The 11,852-nt window shown below is 52.5% G+C and overlaps 2 protein-coding genes across 2 annotated transcripts in view; both read right to left on the bottom strand.

Moving 5' to 3' along the window:
* Window positions 1-843: 843 nt before the first annotated feature.
* SP5 (Sp5 transcription factor) lies at window positions 844-3,526 on the bottom strand. The gene is made up of 2 exons (XM_082465479.1): window positions 3,291-3,526; window positions 844-2,591 (listed from the first exon to the last, which is right to left on the bottom strand). Exons 1-2 carry the CDS (start codon window positions 3,339-3,341, stop codon window positions 1,446-1,448), a joined length of 1,197 nt encoding a protein of 398 aa, XP_082321605.1. The 5' UTR covers window positions 3,342-3,526; the 3' UTR covers window positions 844-1,445.
* Window positions 3,527-6,935: 3,409 nt separating this feature from the next.
* MYO3B (myosin IIIB) overlaps window positions 6,936-11,852 on the bottom strand; it is a 638,187-nt gene continuing 633,270 nt past the window's right edge. Inside the window, exon 36 of the mRNA XM_082465327.1 lies at window positions 6,936-7,005. The gene's annotated coding sequence lies outside the window, so the exon portion shown is untranslated. The remainder of the gene's footprint in view (window positions 7,006-11,852) is intronic.

The raw sequence follows: 11,852 nt of genomic DNA, 5'->3' as shown, positions 1-11,852 counted from the left end.
CAGGTTAAAAACTCACATATTAGAAAACATCCAGGAGTCAGCTGAGTTGAAAAAACACTTGTAAACTTCACATTTAAAACTTCACATTTTAGAGACAGGTGAGAAACCTAGATATGAGTATTCCTGGCTCCTCCCTGAGAAAATCTTAGTCTACCGCAGTGATTGAAAAAATAAAGTCCCAAGACACAAAATGGAACTAAACTTCCAGGCCTAGGCAGAAATCCCGAAGAGGCTATTGTGAAACAAGACTGGTAAGATTGCCACAGCAAAAGGATTAAGAAGAAAACAAGCAAGACAAGGTTGTGTATCATGACGGGGCTGAAATACAGGAGAGCCGCTTCTTTCCCAAGCAAAGACCAAGCTGAACAAGGGCCCCTAGTTTCTCTGTAACTCTCCAAAATCTCATCTGTGAACAGATCCTCGAGTTAGTAGTACCCTTGCAGACAGCAGCGTAGCCGGCTGCCAGGAGGAAGCACAGCTCGCCTGTGACCTCTGAGAGTACCAACAAATGGAAAGCCACAGGCAATTCACCAGATAAAAAGATCGTGTATTGTATGTGCAGCAGGTATCAACTTTTAAGAGAAGCCCGACAGTCTCTAGTCAAGTCCTAAGGCCGCGTGAGAAACTCAAGGTGGGATTGGAAAATCTTGCCCTAATCTCTTTACCACAAAACTGACCCTGCCTTCCTACTTTCTGCATCTTTGCACCCGACACACTTGCCCAGAACCTTCCAAACCAAAGAAGCCTCCGACAGAGGCAGCCTACAGGAACCTTCAAATTCCCGGTGAAACCTGACAGCTTTGTAAAGCCTCCCGGAAGGAGAAAAGATCAAATGAGACCGGCTCAGCGGGGTCTTCCCGAGGTGACCCCGGAGTTAACGTATTTATTTTCAGGCTGCAACTGCTGATTGCTTTACAGAGACATTTCATGCTGTAGCTCTGCATGGAGCTGAGGACAAAAGTAACATTTTAATTAATGTTATAATTATTATAATTATTCTTTAAGAAAGCTATTAAATAACCTGTACAAAGCCCGGCCCAGTCCTAGCAAAAAACCCAGCACTATTTCAAATCTCTCAAGGTTCTTCCGCTTTGATTTCAGCAGCGTTTCCTATATACAAAGGTCAGCCCAGGGTAGTTCCCCCAAATTGTAGGTCTCCCAGATGGTGGGAATGGTTCAGAGCCTGAAACTGCTCTTTCGTGACGCAGAGCTCTCAACCCTACCTCCCTTGCTCTTCCTGGGCACACGGTCCCTGTCCGCAGGCCGGCCAGGGAGCTGGCGGCCTGGCGTCACTTTTGGGAGGCGGGCAAGCAGGAAGGGGCAAGTTAAGTGCCTCTGTTGGGTCTCCTCTCGGCCGGCGGCCCATAGGCCCCCGGAACCTCTCCGAAGAGGTGCTGGGTAGGGAGCCCGAGGCGGGAGAGGCATCGAGTCGCCCCCGGGTGGGCTTACAGGTCCCGCGGGTCCTCCCGCTTGACTCCGGCCTCAGCAACTTTGAGCTTCTTATTCTGGTGCGTCTTGACGTGCTTGGCGAGGTGGTCGCTGCGCATGAAGCGCTTGCCGCACTCGGGACAGGCGAAGCGCTTCTCGCCCGTGTGAGTCCGCAAGTGCCGCTGCAGCTCGTCCGAGCGCGTGAAGCTCTTGCCGCAGAAGAGCCAGTTGCACACGAAGGGCCGTTCGCCCGTGTGCCAGCGCAGGTGCGCCTTCAGGTGCGACGTCTTGCCGTACACCTTGCCGCAGCCCGGCACGTGGCACACGTGCTGCTTCTTCTTGCCCGGCTCTGCCTCCGGGGCGCCGCCCGCCGCCTGGCAGTTGGGGCAGCGGCAGCGACGGCACCTCCTGGCCGTGGCCGCCAGGGGGGCCTTGGTTTGCAGCAGCGCAGCGATCTGGCTCTGGTATTGCGCGAAGTCCGACGGGCCCAACACCAGGCCCCGCTGCAGCGCGGCGGCGGCGGCGGCGGCAGCGGCGGCCGCTGAGGCCGGGAAGCGGGGCGCGTGGGGTCCCCCCGCACAGGCGCCGGAGAGGCTGCCCCCCGGAATCCCCGAGGTTCCCGGACCGGTGCCGGCCTGCGGGATACTCCACCACGGGAGGTCGTCGGGGGCCGAGTTGGGGGACAGCTGGCGGCACGTGGGCGGCGGAGGCGGCGGGGGCGGCGGCAACAAGTTGGAGTAGCCGGGCGGCAGCGCGGCCTGGGCCGCGTAGGGCACGTAGGCGGGCGCGCAGCTGGCGGGCAGCGCCGCCATGCTCGAGGGCAGCATCTTCACCGGTGAGAACTCGTAGGGGTACGAGGGGTCTGCAGGGGGTGTAAGCGGCAGCTCATGCGCCGCCCCGAAGGACGGCTGCAGGTGCGTTTTCTGCGGCGTCAGCCCCAGGCTGGGGTGCGGGGATGGCAGCGCGCCGGGCGAGTGCGCCGGCATGTCGGCGGTCCACGGGTGAAAGAGCCTGGAGGGCGAGCCCAGCGCGGGGTCGTAGGACACCTGCAGAAAGTCCGGGGGCGCCGTAGCGCCCGGCTGGCCGATCCGGCTACAGGTGGCGGCTAGCAGCGCCAGGGGCGAATGCTTGCCCAGGTCGGGGGAGGCGCTGGGGGTGCGGTCCTGCATAGGCGGCGGCAGGGGAGGGCGGAGAAGAGACAAAAGGTTAGCGCTCCAAGCGCCGTCTCCGGGCCGGCCCGCCACACCCACGCCAGCTATTATACCGCCGCCCCTCCCCCGTCCCGGGTGTCCCTCCCCCGCCACCGCACACCACGCACGCACCCACCAGTCCCGGGAAACTTTTGGTGCTTGCGCTACCTGGACGCGGAGCGCGGGAGCGCTTCCTGTGAAACTACTTGGTGCAAAGAGACGCCATCTAGCCTCAGAGGAAGGCAGGAACAAAGTGGGAGGAGAGAGAGATCCGACGGGCCACTCCAGGCTCCGCGATCAGAAAGGGTCTGGAAACACCCACAGCCCGGCTGCCCATCCGCCTTCCCTCCCATCTTTTAAGCTCTCATTTCCACGCTACTCTCGCGCTCCTCCTCCGCCCGCCCCAGGAGGGCCCAGCGGGGTGAGCTGGGACCCGTCCTCAGCCAGACGCGCACCTCCGAACAACCCCCGGATACGCGCGTCCCTCCCACAAAGGCCACAGTCTTGACACCAGGGTTCAGTGTGAAGTTGGTGTGGGCACCCCTAGGTCTCACTCCATTGGCATCCACCGAGCGGGATTCCCTTTGAAATTCAGGGTGCACAGAATATCAGGAAAGATCCAAACATGACCCCTCCCACCTTTCCCTCGCCCCCTCCGAGCCCAGCCCTGACCTGGAGGAAGGCCTGCAGCGAGTCGTTCCGGAGGACGGCCACGGCGGCCATGGCTATGGCTTGCGGGCCGTTGGCTGAGGAGCAGGGCGCTGCTGAGGCATGGAGACCCGAAGGCGAGCACGAAGGGCCGCCTTAGCGTCCCTCCCGGGCGCCCTCTCTGCGCGCCGGGGCCCTCCCCGCCCGCGCCCCTCGCCGCAACCCGCTCGCTCGCCCCGCGAGCGGTCTGAGCGCTTCAGGCTCACCTCCAAGAATTTGATAAGGACTTTGCTGGGCCGCCAGCCAGTCAGAGGGAAGATTTATGGCTTTGAAGTTTGCCGCTACCCAATCATCAAAGAATAGCGGCTCTTTCAGAAGCGAAAGCAAATCCTTTGAATCCACAAAGCTCCTATGGTGTGTTTGTTGGTCTGGATAAAAGAACTGATTATTAGGGGGGATGGGAAGGGAGGAGATAAAGGCGGGACAATTAATGAAGTAATCACTATGTGGGAAATGTATATACACAAATAATTGGATTTTCCTGATCAAAGGGGGCCTTGCCGCCTGGAGACCCGCGCTTGGGTTGCTTGAGACACTCTATCCCCCTCTCCCCCCCCACCCGCTCCCTTGCAATTAAAGATTTGCGCCAAGGCAGCGCCCAAAGTGACAAAGTATCTTTGCTATCTCCAGAGAAATCTGCCTTCGGCTTCCAGGCGCGGGACTTGGAGACGAAGATGAGGGTAATTCTCTTCTTTCCACCCCCCGTACTTACACACCCGGCACCCGGACAGCACAGGCACCGGCCCGAGCACGTCGTCAACCCGAGCACACCTTGGACCCGAGGGAATTCCCGGGGCTGAACGTGGGACGCCCCGCGCCCCGCCCGCCTCGTGCTCCTCGTTCCTCCCCCAGCCCAGCCGCCGTGGAGCGGTGAGCAGCCCTGGGACCCGGGGCGGGGCCGGGCGGCCGCCCAGGGCGGCGGTGGGTGGCGCGCACGCTCCAGGGCCGCCCGCCTCTCTTGCGACGTTCCTGCTGGCGACCTGGAAGTTCTCGGGCCACAACTTTTGCAAATAGTGAGCCTGAGAAAAACACCCGGGCCACGCTTACCCCCAAAGCTAAGCTTGGCGGGACACCCAGAGCAACCCGAGGGGGAAATGTTTGGTGTCTTGCTCTTCTCTCTCGGAGCAGGCAGCTGACCGCTATTAAGCTCCACTGAAATCCACAGAGATGCTAGAAATCCCCACCCCGGCGCCAAGCCCGGCCAGGCAAGTGCGCACTCCTGCAAGCCGCACACACCTACAGGGAACTAACCGAAAAAAGTAAGGCGCGGTGGAGGAAGCCCGTAGCTGTTCTTGTTGAGCAAACCACAGATAGTACGAGGGTGGCTCTCTAACCGGAAAGAAAAGTCAATAAAAACTGTTGTTCCCAGCACCTTTGTAAAGAAAAGAAATTTCTTCAGGCGCGGGCCGTGCTTCGCTGGGGTCAGGAAAACGCTCTCCAGAGTGTGGTCTCCCCAAACCCTCGCTGCCAGCCATGCCTGGCCCAGGAGGGACGGCAGGCCACCTGCCTTCCTCCGGCCCACGGCGCAAGGCGCGTCCTGCAGGGGCGGTACGGACACCCAGATCTCCTCACCCGGGACAGCAGGAGGGGCGCCTCGGTGTCCTCACCGCGCTGAGGGCATTAGGGGCCGGGAATGGCCTCTGAGGCCTCCCGCCGGCGGCCACGCTCCGTGGAACGGCGCAGCAGAGTGGGCCTCCTGGGCTTGGCCAACCCCGCTCCACTTGCGGCCTCCGGGTACACCGCCTCCTCTCTGCGACGTGGCCGACCGGGCAGGGATCCTCTGAGCCAACTCGCGCCCAGGCTTCCTGCGTATGGTCCTCCCGAGTACCGCACAGCAGCCGGGACTGACGTGGATAGGTCGGATCAGGTGGTCCAACTCGCCGTGCGGCGCCAGCGGTTACCCCAACACCAACAGGCTTCTGAGTCGGAGTCTGGGCTGTGTATTGGTGCCCTCTGCACTCCCATTAGGGGTCAGGATACTATGCCACCAGGCCACTTCCCCACACCCAGGGCCCGCCAGCAAAATAGAAACATCTTGCTGAAGACGAATGGGCCGAATGCAGCCCCAATACTATGCTTGAGCACTTCGCAAGCCCCGACCTTGCACGCCCCTCTTCTCTGCAACAAGGTGTCACCCAGGAACGGTGAGCAGTGACTGCACAGCTCGGCCGACGCGGTCTGGCTCCTGAAGAGGAGGTCCGAGTGCTCTGGGAGCTAGGAAAGAGAGGGGACTTGGTGTTTTGCTCCGGAGGCCCGGAAGACCTACACTTGTCCACACCGCGTCCAGAAAATCGATTACCCGCGAAGCCTGGGAGGGGAAGGAGCCCTTTCCCGCCTGCAAGTCAGAGGCCAGGGAGTCCCATGGTGCACACACACGCAGGCACCTGTCGGCACTGTCGAAGCGGGCCTGGTCCCTTAGTGAGTTTCCTCTCGGACTCCTTTGGGCTCTTCGACCTCCACTATCGGTGATTGCGGGCCGGGCTGGGCCAAGCAGGCTAGAAGGCATTCTCATTTGCCGAATCTGTTCACTATTTTAACAAAAAGGCAAGAGAAGCCAATTCACATCTCCATAGTTGTTATAGAAGAGAACTTTTTCTCCAAGATGCCCCGTTAGCCAATAAGCCACCATCAATGGCCAGCAGGGAGAGAGTAGTGGGTTGGTGTTAAGAGCTCCAACTCTGAGAATCTGAAGGCCGATTTCTAGATGCCACTTTCTAGTTGATGACCTGGGCCAGCAACTTACTCAACCACTTTGTGCCTCAGTTTCCCAATTTGTAAAATGGGGGTTATAGCAGTGCTCACCTCGTAGAGTCCTTGTAGGCTTAAAAGAGGTAAATACATTCAAAGTATTTAGGATTGTGCGGGTGCACGGTAGGCCCTCCCTTGACTGTTTGAAGTCCTGGCTCTGGGCCTCTCCTCCATTTGTGAACACCCGCCGGGATTCCAGCCCTCCCAGGCGCAAGCTGAAGTCTGGAGAGAGACTTTCACAAAGTGCTGTTTAGCCTCTCTCCCTTTGCACTCGGGGCTCCTGAAAAACTTATTCTTAATGAAGTAATGTTCGGAGCGTCCATTAAAAATGCAATGCCGGGAGATCAAAGTACAATATTTATTTTAGAAATTTGTTGCAATCACCAAGAGATACAGGTATTAAGGCCAAATGTCAGTTCCGTTACACAAAGCCCTGCGCCCGGGAAGAGCGTGTGGCTGCTCTGCCATAATGTAAAGAGACATCAAAGACCAAGCGCGCTGCAAAAGTGCGCAGCCGGGAGGAGGGAGTGAGCCCAGGAGGGCCGGGCGAGCCCCAGAAGGCGCGGGGGCTGCGGGGGCTTCGGGGGCGGGGTCAGTTCAAAGAGGTATCCGCTGGGGCGCGAGTTCGCAGGAGGGAAGATTTAATGGGCTTTCTTTTGTTGGTGGGTGTGTTTGTGCACCAAGGACCCAGGAACTCCTCTGTGGTCCTCCAGCTCGAGGGCGGAGGCAGGGGGCGGGGGTGGGAAGCGGCGAATGGGGAGCAAACTTTAACCACGGCGAGGGGGGGCGGGGAGGAGGAATACCAGCCTCCCGGCGGCTGCTGGCGCAGCGGAGCAGTTCTCCTAGTAGCTCTCCAAGCAGCAGGGTTCCGAGGCTGCGAAATTGGCCTCGCGGTTTCTTCGCGGGCGGGCAAGTGCTGACCAGGTGCTACCTGCGAGGAGAGGCGGGTAGGTGAACCCGCACAGGCATTAGCGTGGTGGACTGACCTGGTGTGCGCGCTCCGGAATCTACTCCAGGAAAAAAAAAAAAGTGTTTACTGAGAGTTCTGGGGTTGCAACTTCGCGCCGAGCCTGGTACCGCGCCTCAGGCATTTTCTTGCAGCAACCGGGGACTCCTGACCCTGGGGTCAATCCAACCGGTCTCCCATTTTCAGTTGATTTTTAAAAAATCTTTACATTATTTAGGTCATTTCAACAAATTCTTAATTCACCAGCTCTTTACAGCAGGGTGTTGCTTGACCGCCCAGTCTCGCCCCTTGTCTGCCAAAGCCTTAACCTTCCAAGATCGCGCATCCGCCTAGTTAATACAGTACCAGTCGTTGTTTTATTAAAGGTGCTGGGAGGGGAGGGGGCAGAATTTCCTTCGTGCTAGTAGAGCAGAGTCGCAGGAGGAGGCCGGTGCGTTTCTTCGGTCATCTACAACCACGTATTCTTAGAGCAGTCACTCGGCAGCCTTTTGAAGTTATGCTAGAGCAGAAAGCTGCTATTGTTTTCAGCTCTCAACAGGGAAGAGATCAAACTTTGCCTCTTCAATTTGAAAGTTGTTTTTTTTTTTAAATAGTGGTGGGTAGGGAGGGGGGTGTTGCAATCGGACACACTCTTAACTGTGAGGGTTTGGAGCCATCTCACAGTTTAAACTGCAAACCAAATCACAGATGCCCTAATGCTTGTGCCTGAAACAGGGCCGGGATCGTTATTACAGCCCAGAGCATTTAGTAGCAAGGAATTACAATGCTGGGAATCTTTGGAAAACACTGGCTTGGCTTTGGGAAGTTTCAACTAGAAACCTTGAGTTAACTTTAAGCTTACTCTTCAAATTTGGATCAGTATGTAATGGAGGAAGAAGTGGAATTCTAAATCTAGGAGGGATACTTTATCTCATCCAATTAGACTCCCCCACTTGACGGCAGAAGGAAACAATGTTCACATACATGTGTCATGCCTGTTCAGTGCTATGAAGTACTTCAGTAGCTGTTCAATAGATGCTTATCTGTGTTGGGTGGTAGCGTAGAATTGTGTGTACCAGTGTTACCTGCATAGTGATTGGTGCTACAGAACACACAAACGCAGTCGGGACACAGAGGAGAGCACTGGCAAGGGCTGGGGTAGTTAAGGGAGGTTTATCAGGGAGCTGGGGTTTAAAGGAGCCTTTAAGGACCTATGGAATTTTAATTGGGTTCATAGAAGGGAGGGGAAAGTACAGCAAGGAAAAAGAACTCCCCTTCAGGGAGGAGCTGAATAACCATGGAAGATGAAATTTTGCATCTTTGATTTGCTAGTATAAACTGGGTGGGGCCGTATTAGAGAATCAGAGAGAAGAGTTTGGCCCTGATGCTATATGTATTCAATAGTAGGACTTTAGGCTCCTGAGCAGGTGAATTACATAAATTTAATTCATTTCTTAAATTTCCTTCTTTAGGAAGGGTTGGCTTGCTGAGGGCTGGGAAGGATAGACATGGATGCAGATATCTCTGTGTGAGATGGTAAAGGCCTAATCTGGGAACTGGTGTGGTAGTGAAACAGTGACAGACATTTTAAAGGGAAAAAGAACAAAACTTGATTAACAGGTTGGAATAAGAGATAAAACAAAGGGAAAAATTAAAAAGACCCCTCTCTTGACAAATGGTGCTGGGACAACTGGATATCCACATGTAAAAGAATGATGTCAGACATTTTCCTTACAACATACATAAAAATTAACTCTAAATGGATCATAGATCTAAATACAAGAGTTAAACTATAAAATTCATAGAAGAAAACATAGGAGTAAGGCCTTATGACCTTGGGTTAGGTAACGCCTTCTTAGATATACCGAAAGCACAAGTGGCAAAAGAAAAAATAGATTAATTGGACTTCATAAAAATTTAAAACTTTGTGCTTCAAAGGATACCATCAAAAAAGTGAAAACCTCCACAGAATGGGAGAAAATATTTGGAGATTATATATCTAATAAGAAACTTGTATCCATAATGTATAAAGAACTCTTGCAACTCAACAATTTTAACCCAATTTTTTAAAAAAGGCAAAGGATTTGAATAGACATTTCTCCAAAGTAGATATGCAAAAGGCAAATAAGCACATGAAAAGATGCTCAACATCATTAGCCATCACTGAAATACAAATAAAAACCAAATGAGGTCCTGGTTTACACCTACGAGGATGGCTATGATGAAAAAGATAGTAAGTTTTGGCGAGGCGTGATAAAACTGAAACTCTCATGAACTGCTGGTAGGAATGTAAAATGGTGCAGCCACTTTGAAATACAATTTGGCAGTTCTCAAAATGTTAACCACATAGTTATAATTCTACTCCTAAATATAGATCAAAGATAATTGAAAACATATGTCCACACAAAAACTTGTACGCATGTCATAGCAGCATTATTCGCAATAACCAAAAGGTAGAAGCAACCCAAATGTCCATCAACTGATAAATAGATACACAAAATGTGTTACATTTATACAACAGAATATTATTCAGCTGTAAAAATGTCTTAAATACTGATACCTGTTACAAAATGGATGAACTCTGAAGACATTATACTAAGTGGAAGAATCCAGTCACAAAAGATTACATGTAGTATGTTTCCATTTATATGAAATGTCTAGAATAGACAAATCCAGAGACAGAAAGTAAATCAGTGGTTACCAGGCCCTGTGTGGAGGGAAGAATAGGAAACGATTGTTTTGGGACTTTGGTGGGGGTAAAATATTCTAAGATTTATTGTGGTGATGGTTGTACAATTCTGTGACTATACTAAAAACCATTGAATTGTGCACTTTAAATGGATGAATAGTGTGATACCTGATTATATTTCAATAAAGCTGTTAAAAAATCAAAAGGAACTCAAAGTTTTAGCCTGTGAGGCAGCAAGAATGGTTCAATTGCTGACAAAGTGGGAGATTAAAGAAAAAAGACAGACTGGAGTTAAGTGGAAGTCCTGAATTCAGTTTTGGGCTGAATTGAGTCTAAGATGTAGGCTGGATGTTCATGGGGAAATGCTTGCAGAAAGCCGGAAGTGTGGGGAGTGGGCAGTGCAAGCGAGTGATAGGGCTAGAGATAAGGACTTGTGAATTTTGGGGAAGTAGTAATGGTGGAATAAGTGAGCTCACTGAAGTGAGTGGAGGTCAAGCAGGTAGAGAAAAGCTACGGCAGAATTTGCGAGGAAACCCCAATTAGAAGATGAACAGAGGGAGAGGGACCACCAAAGCAACCAAAGGATAAGGAGTCAAGAAAGGTCAGAGAAAACAAAAAAATGTAGAGGTGGGAGATGAGTAAGAACACTGGACATGACCAAGGGCATCGGAGGTGGGGTGAAGGGCTAGAGAAAGGGTAGGACGAAACAGAGAGCCTGTCTGATTTGGGAGGAAGCTTTGAGAATCCACTCTCAGAACTGAGGTGAGGCCAGGAAGCGGATTAGTCTGAGCAGCAGCTGGATCAGATAGCAGGGTCAAGGCAAAAGCCTCACGTGTGTGTTTTAGGATGTGGTTAAAAGGAAATGTTAGAAAGAGGGGGCGGTTTTAGGTGGGGAGCCTGGAGACTGGGTGTTTGCAGTGGAGGTGTGAGGCCTTCCTTTGATGAACTGCAGAGAGAGGCAAGCAAGTGTAACTGCAGGAGGGAACTTCTGATGGCGGGGCATGCCAAATGAAACTCAAGGGGGAAGCTCCTTATTTATTCATTTAAAAGTACAAGGTATGTACCAACATGGCTGGACCTAGAGATTATCATACTAAGGCAGACAGAAAAAGACAAATATCATATATCACTTATATGTGGAATCTAAAAAAAAAATGATACAAATGAACTTATTTACAAAACAGAAACAGACTCACAGGCATAGAAAACAAAGTTATAGTTACCAAAGGGGAAAGGGGGCGGGGAGGGATAAATTAGGAGTTGGGATTAACAGATACACATTACTGTATATAAAATAGATAAACAACAAGGACCTAGTATATAGCACAAGGAACTACATTCACATCTTGTAATAACCTATAATAGAAAAGAATCTGGGGGGCTTCCCTGGTGGCGCAGTGGTTGAGAATCTGCCTGCTAATGCAGGGGACATGGGTTCGAGCCCTGGTCTGGGAAGATCCCACATGCCGTGGAGCAACTAAGCCCATGAGCCACAACTACTGAGCCTGCGCGTCTGGAGCCTGTGCTCCGCAACAAGAGAGGCGACGACAGTGAGAGGCCCGCGCACCGCGATGAAGAGTGGCCCCCGCTTGCCGCAACTAGAGAAAGCCCTCGCACAGAAACGAAGACCCAACACAGCCAAAAATAAATTAATTAATTAATTAAAAAAAAAGAATCTGAAAAAGAATAAATATATATGTATGTATAACTGCTGTACACCTGAAACTAACACAATATTGTAAATCTTCAATTAAAAAAAAAGGTACAAGGTAAAGTCATTGCTGAGAGTGAAGGCGGGGGGGGGGTCCCACATTAAAAGTGCAGCTGGAAATGGGTTACAGATCAGGCGATGCTTACACCTACTTGTGCCAGGGCTTGTCCTATGTGTTTTACTTGATTGCATTCAGGCCTCACACACTTAAGCCCTGCCTTCTATTCCACTCTACTGGCATTTGGATTTCCTCAGACAAGAATGCAGCCCCTCTCCTTACCTTCCTGTCTAGTAAGGAGAGGGGCAGTGCAAATGTCCTGCTCTGGGGGCTGTCATGTGGGGCAGGGGGAGAAGCCTTGGGGTGTCACCTGCCTCCCATGGGAGGGAGGTGCCCACATAAACATGCTTTTTGAGGGGGGCATATAAAATTGC

The sequence above is a fragment of the Balaenoptera physalus genome, assembly GCF_965194825.1.
Source record: "Balaenoptera physalus genome assembly, chromosome: 6".
Lineage (NCBI taxonomy): Eukaryota > Metazoa > Chordata > Mammalia > Artiodactyla > Balaenopteridae > Balaenoptera > Balaenoptera physalus.
The sequence above is the reverse complement of the archived record's forward strand: the minus strand, read 5'-3'. Positions and strand labels throughout refer to the sequence as shown.

Bases quoted from the DNA above. Each gene is read 5' to 3' on its own strand.
- SP5 (XM_082465479.1), bottom strand. From the start codon at position 3,341: ATGGCCGCCGTGGCCGTCCTCCGGAACGACTCGCTGCAGGCCTTCCTC. The intron at 2,592-3,290 runs GTCAGGGCTGGG...CCGCCTATGCAG, and splicing joins CGCTGCAGGCCTTCCTCCAG to GACCGCACCCCCAGCGCCTC.